The following is a 24,765-nucleotide window of genomic DNA, read 5'->3' on the forward strand; positions in this document are numbered from 1 at the left end:
GGATAAAAAAAAACACAGCCTTTAATCCCACGGCCATTACAGCACAAAATCATCATTTCTATTATATCAGGTTTTTAATCTAATCTTTTTAATGGCTAGTTTGATTTGGCCATTTTTTCACATTTGCCCAATGGGGCAAATACACACTATGTTCCTGGTTTACACTGAAGTTATTACTGCTGTATTGTAAGGCAAATCAGTGTTTGATGCAACGCATTAAAGAAAATCTAATTAGAATTTAGATTAACATAGAACAGGTTGGCATTTGAAGAGTTGCGATATTGAAAATAAATGAATATTTGGTATCTACCATCAGGACTGATGTCGGTGAGAAGATTTAATAGTGAAAGTGGAAAATAATATTATTATATAATATCATGGCATTTATTTTATGCAGATATTTCTGTCTTCTGAGAACATTAGAGCAACTTATTTAAATGGATGCAGAAGGTTAAGACGCTTGTTCCAGCAAATGTTTGGCTTTTTTCTTGAAATGTGACTCAAACGATCAATAAATTCAAATGACAATTGATTGTCAAACTGAATAACTGACCTTTGATCAGATTATATACTCTAGATAGGGTATAATATCTACCAGAGAGCATCGAATATGCATGGGTTTGTCAACACGGCACGGCCCTCAACACCACAATGACCAGTTATAATCTCTCTTACAGACTTCTTTCTGCCTGCCACAAACACAGAACTTTTTCACCACACATACAGTTCATTGTAAACAACCTTCTAATCACCATCTTGGCAGAGCATTACAATTAATTAAATGTTCCTTTCTTCCCTTTTTTCCAATATGACATGAATGTGGCATTAATCACTGCAGCCTCTCTGGGATTTTCAAATGTTGATTTGTTTGCCTTCCTTGATGAGGGGCAATTAATAGTCACTTACAGTGCACTGTGTAATTATGTGGACAGTGACACATTTTCAATTGTTTGGTGCAGAACTCTGCAGCTCACTGGATCTGAAATTAATACAATGACCATCAGGGTTTAAGAGCTGATTGGACATGTGAAAGTTGAATTTGTATATGTATTAAAACAAACAAACAAAAAACAATATTTAAACTTTTTTTGTTTTGTCATCATCGAGTTGTTCTTGTTGAGCATGTGGTTAAAACACAACCTAAACTACATCATGGCTCAGTTATTATCATTTTTATTTGATCTTCGTCTATAATAAGTCCTATTTGAATAACAGTAACTAAGACATGCTTAGTGCTACAATTATGCAAATCACCATACTTCAATGTTAACAACCACACTTATGTACGAATCCAATTCTAAAAAAGTTGGGATGCTGTGAGATCATAACAAAAACAGTATGCAATGATATGAACACATCTTTTACACGTCAAATTTGATCTGGGTTAAATGGGTTTAGATCAGACATATGGGTGTCTATATTCTACTGTAATTCCCTCAAAATACCAGATCAATTCCAAAAAGGAGAATAAAACTTAATAATTGAGAATAAAGTTGGCTAAGGAGGAGTAACACAGAATTGGGTGATAATCTATCTACTTTATAATGCTTTATGCAAACAAAACATGAATTTTGACAAACAGTATACATGTGGCACATAGGAAAAGATTTGTAGGCAGATGTGCCACTCCATGTATGCTAGTGAGGATTAAAAATCTGAGGAGAAATAGACTGAGACTAGCATGCAGATTTTAAGAGATAAACATCTTTTGGGGAAAAAAAGTCCAAGTGGAACGCCTGACATGACCCCCGCTTTACTGAATAAGTGCTATTCAAATGGACATTCAAGATAACAGGTAAACATGCAGAAGGCTTTTAGTTTGCATTAACTGGGGAAATTAGAAAGTCTTGTTCTCTGTGGCACCGAGGTAAATAAAGAAGAACTTATGATGTCTGCACTAAGCTAATATCAGCATGGTCCATTTATTGGTGTAGCTCAAATCACAGCCATGTTCAGTAAATAGAGAAGGAATTTTCTTTTGTCAAATGTCACTTCATGTGGATGTAAAAAGCCTCAAATCATGAGTTTGAACTGAGATCCAGTTTGCTTGAATACAGAAATGAGTCACCCTCCAAATACTTACCGATGACATTGAATGTCACCATGACACAAACTTGAAGATCATGCTACAAATAGAATCAGTAAATAGATAATAAAAATGTTAATTTATTTAAAAAAGCAGCTTTTGTTTCCTCTGAGAGTCATCTTGATTCAGCTTGAGTGTGGAGTGGTTTTTACTTGCTTGGAACAAAAAAAATCCTGCTTGTCATCGCCTGCACAGAAATTCATAATGCGGGGTTTGGTCTGTGGCAATTTGCTTTGTGCATTGTGGCACAATCAAAGCAAACCCTGCCTACACACGAGCACATGTCTGCATGCTGCCATGCATGCACAAGTATTATTTAGACACCAGTGACAACAGCAGACATCACCTCCCACTGTGAAGCTCCAACATCTCAGCTAGGAGGGAGTAGACAGAAGGCTTGTATCTCAAATCAGTGTACTCCAGCAATAATAAATATGATGGCAACATATTGAGTGTTTTAATAAGTGGACACTGCTTTTATGGAATTATTTTACATGAAAAATAAAATCTAAATTACTCCCCTTTGGTTGCAAGCTACAAATCAGAGTTACAGACTTAACCGAGCAGAAACCACCGAGCGTATTCATCACCCTCATGTTAAACGCCCACCCTCTTCTTCGTTGGTGTTCACCAGGTGATCAATCAGGCCAGTGGAAGAGTCTCCCATCACACCGTTCACACGCAGCCCATCGGCAGACGCTTCGACAGGGTGGACGACTTCTTCATTCCCGCCTCCAGCCTCATCATTAACCACATCAGGTGCGTCCAGTATGATCTAAGAGCGATCCTAATGCAAATTGATTTGCAAATTACATTCACCCCATTGGCATTTTGCTCACTTTTTTCCCCCCTCCTCGACTCAATACTACGATAATGATTTGGACAGGCATTTTGTGTGAGAGTGAGTGTGTGTCTGTTAATGTGGTAATGGAGGTTTTTGGGGAAAGGCCCAGTGGTCATCTGTGCTGCAGGAGAAGCCGTAGCCAACAACCAGGAAATACTTCTAAAAATAAACCCTTGTTCCATCAGCTGTCGGATTCACTTTGAATTCTGAATTTGTAAATGCAAAAGCCAATTGACAGCTACTGACAGAAAGGTAAAGAATATTCTTGTTTTTTTATTGGAAGGGATGGCCCATATAAACACTGAATAATTTAGAGAAATATATCTATTTATGATTATTTGTCTGACATCCACATCAAGAACTAGAGCTATAAATATATATTGTTTCAAAAAAAAAACGTTCTATCAATTAGATTAACAATAGAAACACTGACAGCCAATCAAAATCCACCCTATCAAACCTCATTCAAACGTATTATTATTTAATAAGTAAAGTGAAACAACGTGTACTTATTGAAATCCATAATATCTTTCTCCTCATCTACGATATTATTTTAATTTTGCTATATGCTGAGTTTGCAGTAACATTTATTTCTATATAATTAGATTTATTTCTATTTTTTAACTGCATATTGTGTTCCTAAAGAAAAACTTTTGTCAATATCTCTTTTTCATTGTCATTTTTTATTGGAGCAAATTGAGATTGCAGAAAACACGGTCATACAAACCTGTAAGAAATGTTGCATGCACCTGAACAACTGTACTGTTTTTATTGCAGTCTATTTAGTACATATAAAAAGTCAAATGAAACAAAATATCTCAAGCAATTGATTTTTTTATCAATCGATCATAGGAAATTATATTAAACATTTAATAAGGACAGCCTGTACATGTTTCATTTTTAATTGCCTTGAATTGTCCAAATCAAATAGTCACACTCTCAATGACATTTACTTTAGTTGGAACAAGAGAATATCTGGCATTTTTGTTTGAAACATAACTTCAACTATTGATTTATCATCAACATTGTTGCTCTTTTATTTGTTGTTGATTCTTTGAATCTCATTTTAACTGGAAAGACTCAAAGTCTCTGCAAGAAACAGATTGGTGGTGTTTATACTGTAGTTAACTCTGACGAAGCCCTGCACCAACAAAGCTGTTAAACAGACCAAGGTGTCACATCACATGAAGCATCATCATCATCCACTAAGACAACTTGAAAGCAAGATGTTGCAAGAAGAAAACTGACTACATTTTTATCTATCAACTAATATGTTGCCCTCCGTGGACGTCAGACCACCTGCAGCTGGTGATATAGTTGAGTTATTTTTAAGAAATGTACTCAGTGTCTGAGCACTTTGTTTTCACCGGCTATTTCTGAAAACAAAGGTAGGCAGTGTAATTATGTTGCTAAGCACCCAGAATGGTAAGTAAAAGCAGCCTTAACTAAACTCGGCTTCATTTTAAATGCCAGGCAGGTCTGAGTGTGCTCCTGCTTTAAATCATACACACACACACACACACACACACACACACACACACATTAGGGAAAAAAACAAAACAATCGATAATGTTTTTACATTTTCTCTTTGACAATATCAGAAAGAAAGCGATTTAATCACAACTCCTGCCTCCTTAAATCCCAGGGTGGTTCTTCTCCAATAACAGTAATTATACATGCACTTGGTCTAGGATTACTTATTCATTATTATTTATTAGTTTTCAAGATAAAATACAGTCTTCATGAAGCTTTTAAGACAGTAGCCAGAGGGGGACAGTTGGCATCCTCCCTGATATTTAAGTTAAAGCTGCAGTATGTTGTGTTCTGGAAAAAGGCACAGGCACACACTTTATACAGTAACCTGTACCAGTACTAGACCGTACTAGACTGTGTGTCTTGATGCTAAATTGAATCAAGACACACAATGCCACTGTTGTTGGAGATGTTGGAAAAACTATAATAGAACAATAGAAACTCCTTATGCTTCACTGAAGTCAGCAGTGTGGAACATTTTGGCTTCCCGGTGAGTTATGTAAACAACGTGACTCCATGGTGCATTCAGGTGCACCTTGGAAACTCTAAGAAACTCAAGTTGTTCATCTGAAGTACCCTTCTGCAATTGGCTCCTCTTTATGTTGTATAGCAGCTTAGTGAATTAAATTGGTGTTTAAATAAATGGTTGCAAAGATATAGTGGTTATGCTACGTTTGATACCATATGGCTTCTATAGAGAAGAGTTTGTTGAGATTTACCAACCAAGAGTCGAAAGTCTAATGGAGGCATAGCTGTCAGCACTGGGGAAAAAAACACCTTTAAATCTTAAATTGAATCGTGACTCCCCTAAAGAGGACTACTCATTCAGTTCAATAAACCTTATTGTGAATGAGACCTTTATATAGCGGCACTTCTATCAGAATGACCGTCATAGTTTCTTTCAAAACCTTTTTTCTCTGTAAAGTCCTTTGAGTCTGTGATTCAAGGCTCTAGCTGCACAAACATGAAGTTGGATTAACCACAGCTGTAGGCCCTTGGCTATACGGTGAGCAGAAGGCTAAACTTTTAGCAACACCTTCCCTATTTAATTGTGTTTATGCTCAGACTCTTTTAAAAGGTCTCTCTTCCTTTTTTCTAGTTGCGTTGAAGTGTAGGCAGTTGTTGCAGATGCTAAATAACAACTTTTTCAACAGGATATTTCGGCTATTGAATCAACTTTTCTCCACCTGAATGACCTGTGATTGGCCAAAGTTTTCCTCTCACAGGATAGATTTACTTACTTACTTTTTAAGCATGAGCCAAGACGAGGTTCAACAGTCTAGTTTTCTCTCAGACCACTTGAATTACAATGTGCTAAAAGGTGATTATGTAATCTTTGCTCAATAATTCCAAAAGAAAAAAGAGAAAAGAAAAAAGTGAAAAGAAATGCCGACCCCATGCAGCTCCAACCACAACAAACCCAAGACATGCTGCAGTGGTTTTTATAAGTCACCAGTGGGCTTAACTTCAGCAGAGAAAAGCCGCTCCCAAACGCTTGACTAATGTCATCGAGAGGTTAAGAACAAGCAGGAGGTCTGGAGGATTTCTGGATGTTAACGGTCCCCTGGAGAGAAGGAGTAAGCAGTCCAGTGTGTATGTGGAGGGTGGGGGGTTGTGGGTTGCTGGCACAGCTGTAATTAGATCCACTGAGACCTGCAGGAAAGATTGCAGGAAAGTGTGTTCCCAGTTTTGTCTTTGAAAATTACCATCTTTACCAACCAGTTGCTTATCATTTTCTGATGCTCTTAAAAGCATGATGTATGTTCCTGATGCTGTTGGCAGGTCCGCTTATTGAAGGATGTTTTTTATGTGGCTAAGATGTGAAATAAAATAATTGAACAAATATTTTTTACAAAGTATAAATGTTGTGCATCTCAGTAGATACAAAAAGGCATTCACCTCCACAATCATACAAATTATAATGTTTTCTCACTGTATGGCTGCAATTTTGTGCACAGGCTGCTAATTTTAACTAATAAAGGGTCATTCAGGCAGTTTACTGTACTTTTATAATGTTGGCAGCAACTAACACATTTTCAGATCCTTTTTCTTTTAGCATTTACCTTGATGAATAATTTATTTAGAAATAAGAAAGCCCATAAGTATTTCTCAAATATGTCTTTTTTTTATGACTCATAGTTGAAAATGCATGTTAAGACAAGAAAAAAACGCTCAACTGTGTAGCTAAACTATTGGCAAATAAAATCTACTAATCATTTCAGTTATCAATTAGTCTGATTAGTTTTCTTGCCTTTAAAATGTCAGAAAATATTAACCAGAACACACATATATAATAAAACAATCACGATCACAACAATGCACTCTCGCATTTGAATTCATCTGGATCACTGTAACACAATTTCAATATAATGCAACAAAGTTATGTGTAAGCTTCCACTTTTAAGAGCAAAGAGGACGATGACAGGCCCAGGATCAGAGGCAGAAAGCAGATAAGTTGGGAAAATGTTATAATATTTTGTTGAACAAAAATTGCAGCAAGTTTAAATGACCGTGAGGAAGACAGCTTCATTTTAAGATAAAGTGCATTTCATATGAATAGCCTGCATGTATTAATTATATTATTAAGTATATATTATTAATATTACAGTTTTTGATTTTACATTTTACAAAGGAAATGTTTATTTACACGTCTTTATTGTGTGGGGGGGAAAAAATGTAAATGTGTAATAATCAGACCGCCATTACATTTTTCATCTCGCGCGCCCCCTAGCGGCAGCTCGTGCACCACACTTTGGGAATTCCTGTGGTAGAGGAATAAATCAGTACACAGCTAAAGCACACAAAGCGCTTCAGATCTATATGTGCATGGATGTTGTTTTTTATTCGGACAGCTGTTGCAGGAAAGTTTGAATTAACTGCTGCCTTGTGGCACTTGTTTTTTTGATCTTGTACCCAGACAGCCATTTGTCCGTTGGCAGGAACGCAGCATTGATTAGTCGATTTAGCAACATGAGCAGTGTGTGAACAGCCGACATATATTCTGCAACTTCCGGGGATTGTTTAATGACTTGGGGATTCCCTCAGCAGCTACTATAAAAAGAGCAGGAACTTCTGGGGGCTGTCATTCATTAAAACCATCGACTTACAGTCAGGGAACTCTGCATGGCAGCAAAAATAGAGCTGTTATTTCTTATTTTTACCCTACAGATCCCTGCAGCTCAGGCTGCCCGCACCTATTTTCCGCAGAGACTGGCTTTTGGCAAAACAAGCCAAGCGAGATGTTGATTCGATGTCTTTGCGCTGGAGGATGGCTGAGCAAGAATTGCCGTGTTATAGATATCTTTTACTGTGCCGCGTTCATTGTTCTGTTCCCTGTTCATGAGTTTTGCCCTCAGGAGCTTTAACTGAACTGCAGAGTGTGGAGACCGAGCCATTTCTTAAACTGGAAAACATTGACATTAAGATGATAAAATATGAAGTAGCTTTAGTTAAACATAACCCTGTTGTGCAGAACTATGGAGAATCTTGAATGCATTAATCATTGGTACAAATGACAAACAGCAGCTGTCAGTTTGGCTGAGAGCAATCTGGGTCTGCCAATGAAGCAACCCAGCTGTGTTCACATTAGAGCGAGGCCAAACAATGTCTGATTATTAATTTATCACACATGAAAAAGGATCTCGGCTGTTAGTAAAAAAAAATCATTTTTTTCATTGCAGGATAAACACACCATTGACCTTTAGCTTCCAAGCATGTTACCAACACATCACAGTATGTGTGAGCAGCCATTGATCCGTCAACAGGTTGCATATAGCAAAACCATTTCTGCAGGTTTTTACAGGCTATGGTTTTAAACTCATCAGTGGATGAAATAGATAAATGGTTTCTGAACTAAACTGCAAGGTACATTATAAAAAAATCACTCAATTCTCACATCTTGGAGCTTATTTTTTTTAATAATAGGTGGGAAAAGTTGAATCAAGAACCTGATTAGTGTCAGAGTGCTTCTCTTGAATTGAATCTAACACATTTAGCTTCCCAAGTCACACAAAGCCCTTTTGGTTTGACATAAAAGCCAATATGACAATCTTCCAACTGTTAAATTAGATTGAAATGAATAACTGAAAGAAGAAGGATTTTTTCCAAGACTAAAGAGACCCATTTTCTGGAATTACTTATGAAATAAATATAACCTGGTTCAGGTAATTTCACACTTTCCAATGTCATTTATTGCTGAAATATATGGCTATCTTGCAATTTGCTCGATAAATATTGTAAAATGTATTGTAAAATGCCTATTTATTCAATTTAAAACCCTTGAAATGATTGTCATTTGTAAGTGAAATATTTTAAACATATCTTAATAAATAACGTGTTCTATAATGAAGCAAAGAACTAGGAAAATAGAAAGGAGACTAATCTATGTATAAGTGTTTAACATCATAATGTTAAAGGTAAAGGTAAAATTTCATAAATAACACAATGGTCAACAGGCAAAATAAACAATGACGAGGGCAAAGATCCACCCATGTAGTCAATCTCCATTGTGAAATTGAAAATCAAAGCTGTTCTTTTGCCTTTTTGTTTACTTCTGGGGGTTTTCACACATGGACATTTTGACCAATTAGACAGCAGCTTTGTCGAACATCCTAAATTCAGGTCTGTTTGTAAATGCTGGCTTGTGAATACAAACCAAACTCAAAGTAACATTGTCACAGTTTGCTTCCTATTTGTACCAGAGCAAAACAACTATAGGTGTTAAAATGCCAACATGGTCTCACAGGAATCTGTGAAATAGCCACGGATTCGCTTAACTCAAAATCTGTGGAATAGCCACGGAATCACTCGAATTTCCTTGAAACTGACACGGATTACGCTACAATGCAAGTTAATGATAGTCATATCCCGTGGCTATTCCATGGATATTTTTTCCTATTGGTTTGTGTCCAAGTCACGTGACTTTCAAGGTTCCGGTGGTCAGAACAAAAAACATGGCGGACAGTTCTCTCATTTTTAGTGAAAAAATCAATATGTTGTCTTAGTTTCTGCATAAAAATGGATTTTGATTACATTTCTAGCAAGAAACATATGTTTTATTTTCTAAACATTCACTCAGTGAATGTACATAATCACTTTGTCGCAAAGATCTCGCCAGAAAAACACGATCCGCTGTGTTTTATTTTGAAATCTCCCTGATCCTCTGTGTATTAAATCTAATGAAGAGAAATGGTTGTGAATGTCTCATGTCTTTCTTTTTTTATGATTTTACCATGTTTTTTATGCTTTGCCATCCCTTTAGCGTGACAGACATTGTGCTTTTTAAATTTAAATTCTGCACAGCTAAAGCATACACTTTTCGTATTCACACTAAACAGAAAACCTTTGATTGGTTTTGTCCATTGATGGTTCCAATAAATTTTTATGAAGACAAGACAACTGAAGGAAGAAAGCCAGCATGACTTTGCATGGTTATACAGAAAAGAAACTGTGGAGATGGCTGGGAAGATGTGGACATTTTTTTATTCATCTATCACAGCTCAGTCGAGACTACAGGTAGCCACAAAAGGTGAAATACTACTCCAATAATGTTAAAACAAGCTCACTAAGGTTTATAGCAGATCCTTTGACAGCAGCCATGTGGGAAATGTGATCACAGAACTACTCAAACCGCAAGACAGAAATTTCTGACGTGCCAGAAATCCACCAGATTGTCCGACAGCTACGAAACATCAAACGAACAACTAAGTTTAAAAGTTTGACTTAATACGAACAATGTCTGCCTGGAATTACACATATGTTAGAGATCATTTAACAATCTTTTTTCCTCTCACGACCAAACAAAAAAAAAAAACATCCAGATCTGGTCTTTCATGACCTGAGTGCAGCCTCCTGCCTGGACCTAGTGGTCAGAACGATCTCTGGATCAATGATTCCCTCCACAGGGATGATAATGTGCTCCAAAGCTTTCAAACAGCCATTTTCTGTTCGCAGGTACAGACAGCTTGGTGTTCAAAAGGCATGAAAGATGATAAATGACGGCAAGATTGAAGAGCCTGTCAGCATCGATCAGCCGGTATTCACATTTAATTGAGGCCTGCCAGCTCCTTGCATATTCCCCTCTACATCGTTCAGCTGATAAAATGTAATGTGCCATTAAGAATCTTTTGGTTTGGGTAATGAATAGTATTTTCACTGATTCATGCCCACATATAAAACTGTTATAATTCTATTAAGGGGGGGCTGGGGTGTAGATGATGCTAGGCTGCCAATATGAAGATTGTCAGGGGCCAGTATTTGGCTGGTGAAGTGGTCATAAATGGTTCTCTCAGCAATCATTTCATTTCCCCTGAACGTTTCTTTAAAAACGACGCCAGTCCAACAATTATCATAATTACCAAGTACAAATCAAATTGCATTTCTTGTTTCAGGTTGATGCATTTTGATATGACAATTGTCCTTCTTTATTTTAACATGTCACCACTTGCTGCTTGAGAAATAATGACTGTTGGAAAGAAAGAAAATGACTGCTCTTTACTGGCACATTCTTGACGTAAAATGAAAAATTGATTTGCTGACAAAAGGCACGATCAAATTACTGCTTTAGAAATTACTTTTTTTGTCATATTTATAAGATTTCCTGTTGTGTTAACATCCAAAAAAGTTTGGAGTGGTGGTGCACACAGCCCCAAATTTCAATTTTAGTAAAGTAAAGTATTAATTACGATTTGTAACTTATTTACCAGTTTGGCAATCAGGTGTTCCTCTGTCAATCAACCTTTTTTACATTTAGACTAGGAAAAAACACAAGTCCAAATTGCATTAACTCTAACACAATGTCAGAGCCCTGCAGCTGGCTCACCATAACGGAATGAAGCCATCATTAATGCACATTTGCATTTCGTACTAAGACAAAATATCTACTCTGAAAAGGGTTAGCTGCTCTGGGACACTACAGTCAGTAATGTCACAGCGTGTTTAGCAGGTATATTGTTTGTCATGTTCACCAAACTTAGTTTAGCACTTAGCACGCTAAGTAGCACAAAGCAACAAAGTATTAGACATGTTGAAAAAAAAACCTTATGGTGCTACATGAGTTGCCAAGGTTGGTATTCAATTCATTCATCCTTCCAACAGCTGTCAAGACATTTTTACCAAAAAACTCCCAAAGTCATGAAGATACTAGTAGCTGACATATTTCACTTGCTAACCAAATACTTGGTGGCTCTCCAGTGAAAGTTGAACCATAACCAAACTCAGTAGGCCTCAATCCTCTGTGAACCATGATTAGATCTGATGGCTATCCATCCATTAGTTATTCATGTATTTCAGTCTGGACCAAAGTCGTGGACCGTCCAAATCATCACTGCCAGCCAGAGTCGTGCTGCTAAAGTGGCCAAAAATCTGTCATAATTTGGGCTTTACAAGAATGTGTTATTGATTAAATCATTTTCTTTGTTTTTCTCTTGTCTACAGATTTGGCCTCATCCTTCACCGAAATGAGCCTGTCCTGCACAAGATCGACCTGGAGACAACGTCGTATGTGAAAAACATCAGCTTACGGGAGTATAACTGCATCCCCAAGTCTGTAGCGTACACCCATCTCGGCGGCTACTACTTTGTCAACTGCAAGCCCGACTCGACCGGCGCCACGCAGCCGCAGCTCATCTTGGACAGTGTAACAGATAGTGTGATCGGCCAGAACCGTGATGTCACTGGCGCTCCGTACGTGTCTCCAGACGGACACTACCTGGTCACTGTCGATGATGGCGACGGCCTGATTAGGGTTCAGGTGATCTTAGAGCGGGGAGAGATCCAGGAGCCCTTTGACATCCACACCAACCTCCACCTGTCAGACCTGGCCTTCCAGCGCTCCTTCACAGAGGTCCACCAGTACAACGTGTTCGGCAGCTCCGGCCGTCAAACTGATGCTCTGTTTGTGGAGCTGAGCACCGGCAAAGTGAAGATGATCAAGAGCTTGAAAGAGGCCACCAAGTCATTCGAGTGGCCGTGGAGCAGTAGGAACAGGGTAATGGCGGGCAGCGGACTGTTCGGACAGTACCTCATGACTCCGTCCAGAGAGTCCCTCTTCATCCTGGACGGACGGCTCAACAAGCTCAACTGTGAGATCACTGATGTCCTCAAAGGCAACGTGGTGGTGTGGGTTGGGGAGTCTTAGGTCCTAAACATCCAGACCCAATGAGCTTTCTTTTCCTCAAAGGTACTGTTGCACTGAATTCTGTTGCATATTTTTTAATTTTGTGGGAACGCGATAGTGAATACCACAGATTCAGAAACCAAATTGACCATTTGTAAATCCACTGGATGATGGACTGTCATCCAAAAAAAAGAAAGAAAAAAAAATACACAAGTGAGGGATTAACTGATTGATATTCTCTTAAAGCCAAGTTTAAATCTTTTTTTCCACTGGGTGGTTCACATTTAAGTCAACATAAAGTTGCTTGCTGGTAATCTTTTTCAGGAAAAATTGGTATGAATCCGTAAATATGTGCAACTTTGCATTATTATTCACAATTGGTTGTATTCAGTGTGTGGGAATGCTGTAGATAATCTCTGAACAAAACTAATATTTAAGTGAATTGGCAGAAATTAATATACATATATATACTGTATATGTCCGGATTAACTCTTGTACGTAAGTTTACCCATCCCAAACTTTTTTCCTGTGCCTTCAAGGAAAATTCCCCTCCATCAGAGGAATTAGCGTAATTATTCCCAGTGTGACTGCAGAGTACACCTCCTTCTTTGACCCCTCCATTCGTGGTGAGCGTGGTTCCTCACAAATCCACCACTCTTGTCTATCCGTCCGTCCAACGCTGCCGATTCAGTCTAATTAAAACGAGCCCTCGCTGTGATCCCATCCTGTTTGAAGTGGAGACCGAGAGACTGAGTGGTTCATTACGGCTGTGCGCTATGTAACCTTTGATCCGAAATTATAACCAGCGTTGGAAGGTTTTTAATGATATCTATATAGGTCTCCTTTTTAGTCCAAAGCATAAAAATGAAAGTCAGTGGCAAATGTTAGTGAAATTGTACCAGCTTTATACACTGCACATTATATTTAAAATATTTCAAAATGTTCCTTAGCAATGAGTCAATAGAGCACTCGTGTGTGAAGAGAATTGTAATATCCCTGGACCAAAAAAAAAAAAAAAAAACAGAAAAAGATGAGAACAGCATCTTAGAGTGTAATAGAGTGAGCTGTTGAAAAACATGCATTGTCTTTGGCAGTGTGCTTCAAGTGGATGTTTTAATGTGGAGTAATGATGAGCTAGCACACTGGGGAGAGGGGTAGTAGTGTTGTGTAGAGGGTCTGTGAGGCTTTGAATCTGACAAACAACTCTTTCTGAATGCTCCTGCAGTAGACACGTAGCCGGAGAGTCAATGAAACGGTTTCCTAGCTGGACACATTTCTATGCATTTTCACCCTAGCACTCTATGACTCTGTGAACCACAATGGGCAACTCAAATTTAGTGAGGACTTTTGATGTGTACAGATTATATAAAGTCATTCTGTCTTTCCTGTTAAATCTTCCTCCGATATGTTTTTTGATTTTACTTTATTTCCTCAGTCACATGTTTTCAAACCTTTAAACCCTGTACTGCTGATGATGACCTTTTCTCTCTATTTATGTTCTGTACATAGTGGCTGACTGTGACTCCATTAGTTTCTCATTCAATGTACAGTTTCACGAAAGGTTCTGTTCATAATCAACCTTTTTAAGAAATAAAAACACACAGCTGTCATGATCCACATCTTGTACCCCCGAGCACATTGTGACCAAACACAAACGCTTTCACCTCCACATAGCCATGTCTTGTATGTTTCTTCATGTGATTGTTATTTATATAGAGAAAACACGCTTGTCATTTTACCCAACAATAAAAACTAGACCATGAAAACCAAGTGTAATATTGTCTCTTTTCCTCATTTAAACCACCTTTTGTACTGGAGCTACTGGTATACAGACAAATCACGCAACACAAGTTTCCTTAAGGAGTTAAAGCAGCCTGTTGCCAATTATTATGCTACAAGAGTTGCTACAAGAACAAGGTCGAGACTTTGTTGTCCCTTTGGGTATATTTATCTTGCAGCAAGGCGTGCAGTATGAAGAATGATTATAATTAGCAAACAAAGAAAATACAGTTATGGGGCTTTAAGATCTGAAGGAAAAGCAGAGTGAATCACCAGGAGGAAAGCAGGGCAGTGTGAGTTAAAGAAACTAGTTTGTGTCAAACATATTAAAATCATTTACATTTTCTTTGATAAGGAAAGTGTGATATTATGGATATTTTTTTGAAAAGGTGATCGACACGGACATGATTCAGCTTATAACTGCCTGAAGGCTAATAGAAAAATGTCAAGATAGACTTGATTATATAATTATATTTTGATATATTACAAGTCGACTTTGACCTGGGAGGAAATTTGGAGAGTTCAGGAAGCTGTCGAAGTATTTGAATAGTTCACCTCCAAATAGTATTACTTGTATCTACACGGTTGCCCATAAAGTTGGAATACGTTTTTGAGAAGATCTTTATCTGTCAAGAATAATCCCATTGTCACAATCTTTTCATGGAAAGAGGTAAAATATATATATATATATATATATATATATATATATATATATATATATATATATATATATATATATATATTCCAATATATGTATATATATATATACACTCACCGGCCACTTCATTAGGTCTGTGTACCTAATAAAGTGTTAGTGTGATCTTCTGCTGCTGTAGCACATCTGCTTCAAGGTTGGACATTCAGAGATGCTCTTCTGCAGACCTTTGTTGTACCAGGTGGTTATTTGAGTTACTGTTGCCTTTCTATCATCTAAAACCAGTCTGGTAATTCTCCTCTGACTTCTGGCATCATCAATAAGGCATTTTGGCTCACTGGATGTTTTATCTTTTTAGACCATTCTCTGTAAACCCTAGAGATGGTTGTGAGATCAGCAGTGTGTGAAATACTCAGACAAACAACAACGCCACGTCACTTAAATAACCTTTAATCTTCCCCATCCTGATGCTCAGTTTAACCTCCAGCAGGTCGTCTTCACCATGTCTGCATGCCTAAATGCACTGAGTTGCTGCCATGTGATTGGCTTATTAGGTATTTGCGTTAAACAAATTAAACAGTTTTACCTAATAAAGTGGCCGGTGGGTGTATGTAATTCACCTCCAGAGGTTCTTAATGGTCCCAGGGAAAGTTTTCTATGAAATTACACAAATTAATTTACTTTTACTGTTTATCTGAAGCAAATCAGAATGACTTTTTAAAAAAATGGCAATAGTGTTTGATGATGGAGGCAGATTTCCATTTGTTTGATTTCCATAATATTCCCAATATATAAACAATGCTGTGTGATAAATAGACCCTGTGTTTGGTGTCTGTTGATACTGCTTTCAGCGATCTGTGATACAGTTCAATAAATGAGATGAGTCATTCTGAGTGATTTCAAATACTTTGTAGCTTGTTGTTTCGTGGCCATGACACATGTGTCACCAAATTACTCTTGGTTGGGATAATAAGTAAAAAATATATTTTTCTGGAATGTTTCTTGTTTCAGAAAAGACCAAATTCAGTCCGTTCACATTAGTTAAAAGTTGCAAGGACATTTTCTTTCATTTCTTCGGGATCAGATGTGAAATATGAAATATGAAATATTTCAGCTTATCGGTAAAGAATTGCCAGACATCTCCCACTCTTTAAACTTTTTCACTGACTTTTATCAAATTCACATCCTTGAAAGACAAATCTTGTGTGTCATCAATAAAATGTTATTTTCTTCTCAAGGACCTGCATTCAGGCTACATTTTTCTGCTGAAAAAGTTTCTCTTTCACCACAGCTCACGCTTTCAGGCAGTATGTCAGTTTTCCCCTCTGGCTTTATTCATCTTTAAAATGTATATGTGGCTGCAGTTTGTGTCAGGTGTTTTGGATAAAAGGGTCCTCCAAACTGCACAAGGCCTCAGACTTATCTCTGAAATCCTTGTGGAGAAGTACTTCCATCTGAACAACCCCTACATCAGATAAGCCTCTTCCACTGATAACAAAAACCTACTGCATTCAACCGTCCCTATGACAAAGAAGAACATGATCTCATATCCTCCGCCTCAAATCGGTTTCATATTTACAATCTGAATGTTTTTCAGACTTGCCAATCATATGTTTGAATTGATTTTTGTATAGTCTGAAAAACAGTGAAACCGTAAAGTTGTTCAATGTATATTGATATAAAAATGCAATCAGGCTGATATATCACTTTGTGTAAGAAATTTTATAAAAGTGTGTAATCCCACTGTTAAATGTCCTGCTCAGTATACACTGTGGTCACAAAATAAATGAAATAAAATAATAATAATAATAATAATAATAATAATAATAATAATAATAATAATAATAATAATAATAATAATAATAATGATAATAATAGATTAACCCTCTGAATCCCAAGCAGTTAAATATCACATCATACTCACTGTTCTGCACAATCATGGGTAGAAGTAGAAATAACTCGTAAGTGTGTTAAAATGCTATAAATTTTAACTAAGCATTGGTTACATTTCTTGACAGAAGCATTCATCACACATGATTTGTTTAAGGATCATCAAAAATTTGAAAATACAATAATGATTCTATTTTTACACTTTCTGACTATGATAAATGGTATATTGTTGGCTTAAAAAAACATGCCTGGTGTTCAGAGGTTAAAGTGAGGACATTAAAAACAAAATATATTGTGACTACAGGCTAAAAATAAATATCAACTTTGGTACCTGCTTCCATATGTAAATATTAATAATAAATAACAAATACTGGTATTTCTGCTCGACAAAAGACTTAAAATCATTTCTCTCATCATTGAAACACTTGCAGCAATTTGATTGATCAGTATTTACTCTTATATAATTATATTAATAGAATCACTTCTGTCTTCATTCTGCTTGTTGAGAGACATGCTGGGTTTCTTTCTCATTGCATACTAATACAGTGACACAGTGTGCTAAAGACACAAAGCTGTTTCTGAGTCTAAAATGACTCAGTTAGTAAAGATAAAGACTGCAACTAATGATTGTTATTATAGGTAAATACGATGTTTTTCTTCAGATAAATCAGTTACTCGTTTAGTTTATAAAATGTCAGAAAACAGTGATAATCTGAATTTCACTGAACCACACTCTGACTGCTTTTTGACCCAAAGTTGAAACCAAAAGTTATTTAATTTAGAGAAAAATACAGATAAAAGCAGAAAATCCTCCCATTTGAAAAGCAGAACTTGGTAGTAAGGAGTAAACATTTGTCAATTAATTTTCTGTTATTCTAATGATGGGATCCACGGGCACACACTAAAATCTCTAATATCTGCTGTGTTGCAATAATAAAAATACTTTAATCATCATGAATAATACATTTTTAAACAGGGCGTTCTTTGACAACTTGAGACACTACAACACAGTGTAAAGCGACTGTTCATCCTCAGTGTCTATGTTTATTCTGCACAGAGGAAAGGAGAACATTTTTCAATTTTGAAGCAGAAATAATTAAAATTCATATGATATAATAATATGATGTAAGACACTGGGGAATACAAGCAGAGGAAATATGCAGGTTTTTTTTATTACAATCTGATTTAGTTCAGGAGCTCAAATTTTATGAGTTCAGGAGGTAAAAATCTACTGTCAAGTAAAAAGAAGAGAAGAAATATTGGCTGCTGTGTGTATATACCGTGTGTACATTTGCGTGTGTGTGTGTGTGTGTGGGCCGCTAAAGTAGGGAAAAAAAGCTAGAGATATCACTAAAGAGAAGTCCCACAATGGGGCTTTTAACAGGTTTTAAAACTAATAAAAGTGTAAATGTGAGCGTGTGCCTTTGCATAGTCCAACTTCAGGCAAAAATAAATTTAAAGCACTTAACTGAGAGATACTACTCTTATCGATACCCCACATTGATATTGATACTATATTTTTAAAAATACATTCAGAATAGGATGGGAATTTAGTATTTCAAATATAGCTACATGTTTTAAGTGTATCCAGTAATGTTTACACAGTAACTGTCTGCCTGGGTACAAAACTAAAATGTCAAAAAAGCAAAAGCAAAAGGTGAGCATATCTCGGAGGAGCAGCTTGTCACCACAATGAGAATAGCAGGTCCACCTTAAAGGTCAGTCCACCTTAATTGAGCGTGGGCTGAAGTTAGCAGTAACTTACACACACTATGCTGCTACCTGCACAGCTAGAACATTACTGCGTACTCCGCCATCACACACCTTCTCCCTCTGACAACACGGACAACACATACACAGACAGATATTTAAATAAAACTTTTCTACATGTTTAGGCTCGTTGAACAAGTGTATTGATAAAGTTTTGGCTTTTTACTTTTACTTTTACTAGATTTTATTGGATCTAAAGTGACGAGCGTAGTCAGAAACAGTGAGCAGGGGAGATGCTGCAGCGTGATAATAAATTACACTGAAAGGTCCTGTTACTATTCAGAAGTCCCGCAGGCGGGCCGGCGGAATGATACGCCACATTTTTTACCGGAGGCTGTAGCAGGCTCAATATATATTATATTATCATTATTTAAATATAATGATATAATATGAAACTAGAAGTTCTAATGTTGCAAAGTTGGGCTGTTGTGGCGATTTTCAAAGCGGTCATGTGACCTCTGACATTCTCATCTCAATGAAAATAGACTCTGTGTTCCAAGTCTCCTCTTTACATACATGCCTACTTTATGCTGATAAGATGCAGTCTAAGGCAAAAACCTCATAGTTTTTCTCCTGTAGCCCAAATTTGCCATTTTCACTTACTGTATTTGAATATTTGTGCACACTGAGGTCTCTAAACAGGCTTTGAATGACATAAACTGGGTATCAGTGGAAAGCTGAGACTCTTGTGGATTCAATGAGCCCAGTTTTCCTCGTGTGGGATGATATTAGTCATCAGTATTAGCCAGTTCATTGCAGTGAGGGCATTTCTTGAGTCTCGACCTCACAGCCTCATGAAACTTTACAACCATGAACAGAAGTGCTTGTCATCCATTCAGTGAAAATACAGAAATCTCCAAAATGACCATGAAGTTTTTAAACCCAAATCAGAGCATGGATTCTTCTATGTTGTTCCAAAGGTCTTGATATATTGATGTAATATTCTGAAGATTTTCTCTGACCTTCTTTAACCATTCTAGATATGAATAAAATTGCATTATTGAGCACCAAATGTGTGTAGCAAATGGTATCAACCAAAAAATTGCTTCAACAACTTATGGAACACAGTTGAACATGGACTGGACTTTAGAAAGCGTACCCTAATGTTATGACCCTTTATTCACCATAATAGGCTTCAATAAATAATTTATTGATTAATTAAGTCATTTTTATTAGATATTTTTGACCAGAACAACTTGACACACAGTGCTGAGCTGCATTTCGAATTAACAGCTTTCAGAAGATCTACACCACTTCTATGTGGCATTTACTGTTGACCAGCTATCTCCCCCTAAATATCTACAGCCCACAACCACCAAAAAGGTCTTTAAACAATAACAGGTTAAAAGCCATGATAAAGGAACCAGTAATAATGGAGCTTATTAAAACTCAGACTATGAGGCCTGTTTAATACGGGTTTTGGTACCCAATCTAACCCATTGGTTAAGTTAAGTCAACTCCACTTCTTCAACTGTAATAACACAATAGTAAAAGTCCATTAAAAAAGAGGAAAAAAAGGAAAAGTATCAGTAAGTGACACATTACATTAGTGGATTATTATTATTGTTGCGATAACAACAGCAGGATTTTATTGTTGGAGCTAATTAAAACTGCTTTCATACAAGAGCAACAAGGAGTTCTACCTGGTTATGGAATATGACCTGTATGACCTACTGTGGGAGGAAGCCAGAGGAGAAAACTCATGCTGACATGGGGAGAACATGCAAAATTAACACAGAGGTCAGTTTTCAAACCCAGAAGCCTTTTGCTGGGAGGCGACATTGCTATCTTCTACACCACTGTGTCGTCCACACTCCTTATTCTGTATGGCTAATTAATAACTATGGCCTTCAGAAATATGCAAGATGGAAAAAAGTACAATATTTGCCTCTCAAATGTTGGGGAAGCTGGAGGAAGCCAGAACACCAGGAGAGTGTGAAACAGTGACACAGGGAGAACACACACACTCCATTGTCTTCTTCTTTATAATTCCTTCATACCTGTAGCTCAGTATGTAATGGAATAAAGAGTACAATATTTCCCACTAAAATTTAGGGGAATGAAAAGCAAAACTATAGCAGCAATTGGATACACACACTTTTGCAGTATAAATGTGTACCTGAAAGCCTTTGATGGCACTTTTGTTGTTGAAGACGTGTTCAGTTATTCACCGGAGATCAATGGAGCTGAAGTTTAGGAATGAGAGTGTGCAGCCTGTTCTCATGATCACCATGCCCCCCTGCGTTGCTGATAAATGCTCCCTAATGCATTCCTCTCCCTACTGCTCCCAATTTATATTCATCTCCGAGTCACACAGGCTGGTAGTTTATATTAATATTCTTCCTTACCGAAACCCCTTTAATAAAACAGCCATGTGAATAGAAAAGAGGTCCTGGCAGTTCCTTAATTATCTATTGTCAGTCCTTTATCTTCTCCCGGTCACATGGGAGGGCCTCGGACTCCACCCCGCCACACATCAGGGGAATTTAGCTCCTCACTCTGCCTCTCTCTATTATTCTATTCATAAGGCGAGCAGCGTAATCACGCTGCCTGTTCCTTAATCATGTTGCTGGGGCCTGCCAACAGTGCAACCTCTCTGCTCCATCCATACCCAGGCTCCTGATGACTGATTGAGGCCACTGGTGGTGCTGCACCCTGTGCCGGTTGTAGGTCCTCATCCTGCCTGCTCTCTCTCTCTCTCTCTCTCTCTCTCTCTCTCTCTCTCTCTCTCTCTGTCTGTCTCTGTCTCTCTCTCTCTGTCTGTCTGTCTCTGTGTCTCTCTCTCTGCCTCTAGAATAATCAGTGTAAACTTCTGTGTGGCGGCGCAGAGAAGCAGTTAGGAAATGGATTTTCTCTCAGGGATAGAAGCCTTCCTCAACTGCAAAGTGAACTTGTCATGTAAATACAAAAGAGATTTAATTAAAGAAAAAATTGATTAATTAGGGGATGGCTAAATGTTGCTCTTCTGTGAGGTGATTGTTTTCATTTTTGATTAGTCTGTCAAGATTTAAAAAGTGAAAAGAGTCTAAATATATCCATCACGACTCAATGTGATGCCTATAATCAAACTTTTTATCTCAAGTCACGTCAAGTCAAATTTTATTTCTATAGCACATTTACGGACGGCTGAGCTGCACCAAAGTGCTTCACATAAAAGCGCATGAAGTACAATGAAATACAGGATTGACAAAGGTGTAGTGGCCATTATACACTAACCAAAGCCTGGCAGATCAGCTGACAATAGTAGCTCACGGAGATCACGGCTGCAGAATGATAAATTGACCCAATAATAATAGCATCCTACATTTATAGACATTTATGACTTTAATTTGTAAAGGGTCGGTGTGCCCCATTTCAATTGCAAACACTGACTGTCCATTTACACATGTGTGAAATAGGTTAGAGGTCACACCCTTCAGCTATACTACATAGCGAAGATGTTGACCGATGTTGACCGAGTTTTCCCAAAAGAGCCGCAAATCTTCATTTTTGCAAAACTAGAAACAGCAAATGTTTGCATTTCTAAACTGATCATTTCACTAAAGGAGTTAAAGTAAAAGTTTGCTTTCCCCACAGATGTTAAGATTTGACTTTCACTAATCTGAATTGTAATGGTGTAATTTTTCTGTTCATCAATTGACTACTTAAGTCCTTTTGCAGTTCATGAACTAAACTTTTTCTTTGTATTCAAGTTTTCAAAGTTAAGAAACTGTCTTTTGAGTTCTGAGTAAAAAGAATCCAAAACCCTAACTGTCTCCTCATATCTCTTCAGGTCCTCCTCTCATTGGCTCGCTTCAACAAATGGGAATTTTAGGGGTTTTTGCTTATTAAACCAGAGTAAAGCAGTCCGTCAGGGAGTTCACGGATCTAGACGCCTCTCTGTGCAAATAAAACAACCTTTTAAAGGTCATTTGGCAAATCTTTCACATTTTAAATCACTGGATAATGCTGACTGGAGATGCTTAATAATTACAAGATTATTCTTCATTGTTCTGATATATAGTTAGATGAATATGGGGAGTCTTTCTAATGCAAAGTCATGGCCATATGGTGATGTCAGCAGCCCAAGATGTGGTTTAAGGTGATGACAGCAGATGCCTGGTCCCCTTTAGTCGTCCTATTGTCATGCTGAGCTGGCTGTCATGACACCAAGGCCGAAGGACGCCTGTGGACACCCGGCAGTGATGGGGACGCAGGCAGAGTCCTGTCATCCAGACACAGCCGACTGATCCCATCCTGATAGCGCCCAGCTCGACCATGACAGGGGCAACCACCTCCGCTTAGCATGCACCTTGTCTGTCCTTTTGCTGTTCAGTGTGCTGCAAAAAGGCAGCGGAGGGAGCACTCCTCAAGGTCGAGCCGAAAAGGAAAAACAGAGGAGGAAAAAGGTCTAAAAGTTAAACCCAGAGGTTCATCCTACCTGTTTTTATACCTTTCTGACACATTTTGTCCGAGTATGGAGCAGAACATCAGCTCTGTCAGACCGAAAACTCACAAACACAGCGCTGTGTTCATTTATGTCATGCTGCACTGGTTTCAGCATGTAGGGACTGCAGCCTGTTGGGGTTTTATTCCTAACCACATGATTCAACCTGAGCCCTGTGAGATTAACAAACTCCTGTTCACAACTGACACATGTTGTCTGTTCTGCTCTTCCATACACAGGAAAGTAAAAGGGAATCCAATTTTAACTTTGTGTCTCTGCAGAAGCATCAGCAGATTCAGCTCCTTCACATCTCGTAAACATGTCATTTGTGGATGCTCATGTTGCTAAAGCAACATGGAACAAATTGAACTGGTTCATGGAATTATCTGTGGTTCTGTGTATTTGACATTAGAGCAGTAATTTGTCATTTGATTGAATAATCTATTGACAAAAATAAATAAATCCAATCCAATAAGCAACCTTGAATGGGAAAATCCACTAAATCCAGCTTCTCAAAGGTGAATATTTTTCAGGTTATATTTGTCTTCTATGATTGTAAATGTAGTTTTTTGGGGGTTTGTACTGCTGGACATTTTAAATGTCAACCTGGGCTCAGGGAACTGGATTTATTTTCTGGTTTACACAAAAAAAACCCAGCATGGGTTGGGTCAGTAGGGGCCTGCTACACCTTTAGTGGGTTCAGAAGGCCATTATCAGCACATTAAATAGGCTATTATAATGTTTATTACATTGTTAGGTGCCAGTGGCTAGTGGCCTCAGTATATCATGTAAGTGTCCTGACTTGCAAACGTTTAGAAAACATATGAAATCATGATTTTTCTTAACTAAACCTAACGGAAGTGGGTTTTCCCCCTTAATTTAACATAGTGATGTTTGTCACAAACATAAAAATGTAGTTTTGGTGCCTAAACGGCCAACAGCACAAATCTCTAAGCAGCAAATACAAAAATACAATGCACAATGTATTGAGTATATGAAAATATACTAAACCCCCCCCCCCCCCCAAAAAAAAAAAACCAAAAACAAACAAAAACAAAACAAAAACAAAACAAAGAGATGATGGATGTGATAATGTAAATGCATGCATGTATGCGTTCATGCATTCACACTCAACCTCACAATCACTGGACCTCCATCAGACAATTTTACCTTATTGGGCAAAAAATGCTCCAAAGGGTGGGGAAATTTTCATGCAGTTAATCCAACCAAAGCTGTGAGCTATATAAGTTCTAGTTGCAGCAATGATGGAAAACACTACTTGGGTAGCGATTTCAATTTCTGTAAAAACTTTAAAAGTTATAATGATGCCTTTACACAAAAGGATATACATTTCCTTCTGTACATCTTCAGGGTTTAACCAGAGACACACCACATACATCTAAGATCCATAACGACCTAAAATTAAAACTGTAATTTTATTTTGCCTAACATCTGTCCATACTCCTTTGAACATTGAGCCTTTGAACAGTCTGAGTGTTTGCCCTGCAGTTACAGCTCAAATGTTCCCCAAACGGAGGTCTACTGAGGGTCTTGAGCCCTAAAAATGCATGAAATGACCATCACATTCCGTAAGAATGCTCTGCAGCACATTCATAATGTATTTGTGGCCAAATGATTGCATTGTGCTGCTGTATTTCATCACTGC

At 37.6% G+C, this 24,765-nt stretch overlaps 1 protein-coding gene across 1 annotated transcript in view; it reads left to right on the top strand.

Annotated features, from left to right (window-relative positions):
- The window catches only part of fstl5 (follistatin-like 5), a 210,628-nt gene extending 196,283 nt beyond the window's left edge, over positions 1-14,345 (top strand). The window contains exons 15-16 of the mRNA XM_059345975.1: positions 2,721-2,845; positions 11,898-14,345. Of these exons, the coding sequence (XP_059201958.1) occupies positions 2,721-2,845; positions 11,898-12,600 (828 nt within the window). The 3' untranslated portion in view covers positions 12,601-14,345. The remainder of the gene's footprint in view (positions 1-2,720; positions 2,846-11,897) is intronic.
- The last annotated feature ends 10,420 nt before the right edge of the window (positions 14,346-24,765 follow it).

The sequence above is a fragment of the Centropristis striata genome, chromosome 12, assembly GCF_030273125.1.
Source record: "Centropristis striata isolate RG_2023a ecotype Rhode Island chromosome 12, C.striata_1.0, whole genome shotgun sequence".
NCBI classification, from domain to species: Eukaryota; Metazoa; Chordata; class Actinopteri; order Perciformes; family Serranidae; genus Centropristis; species Centropristis striata.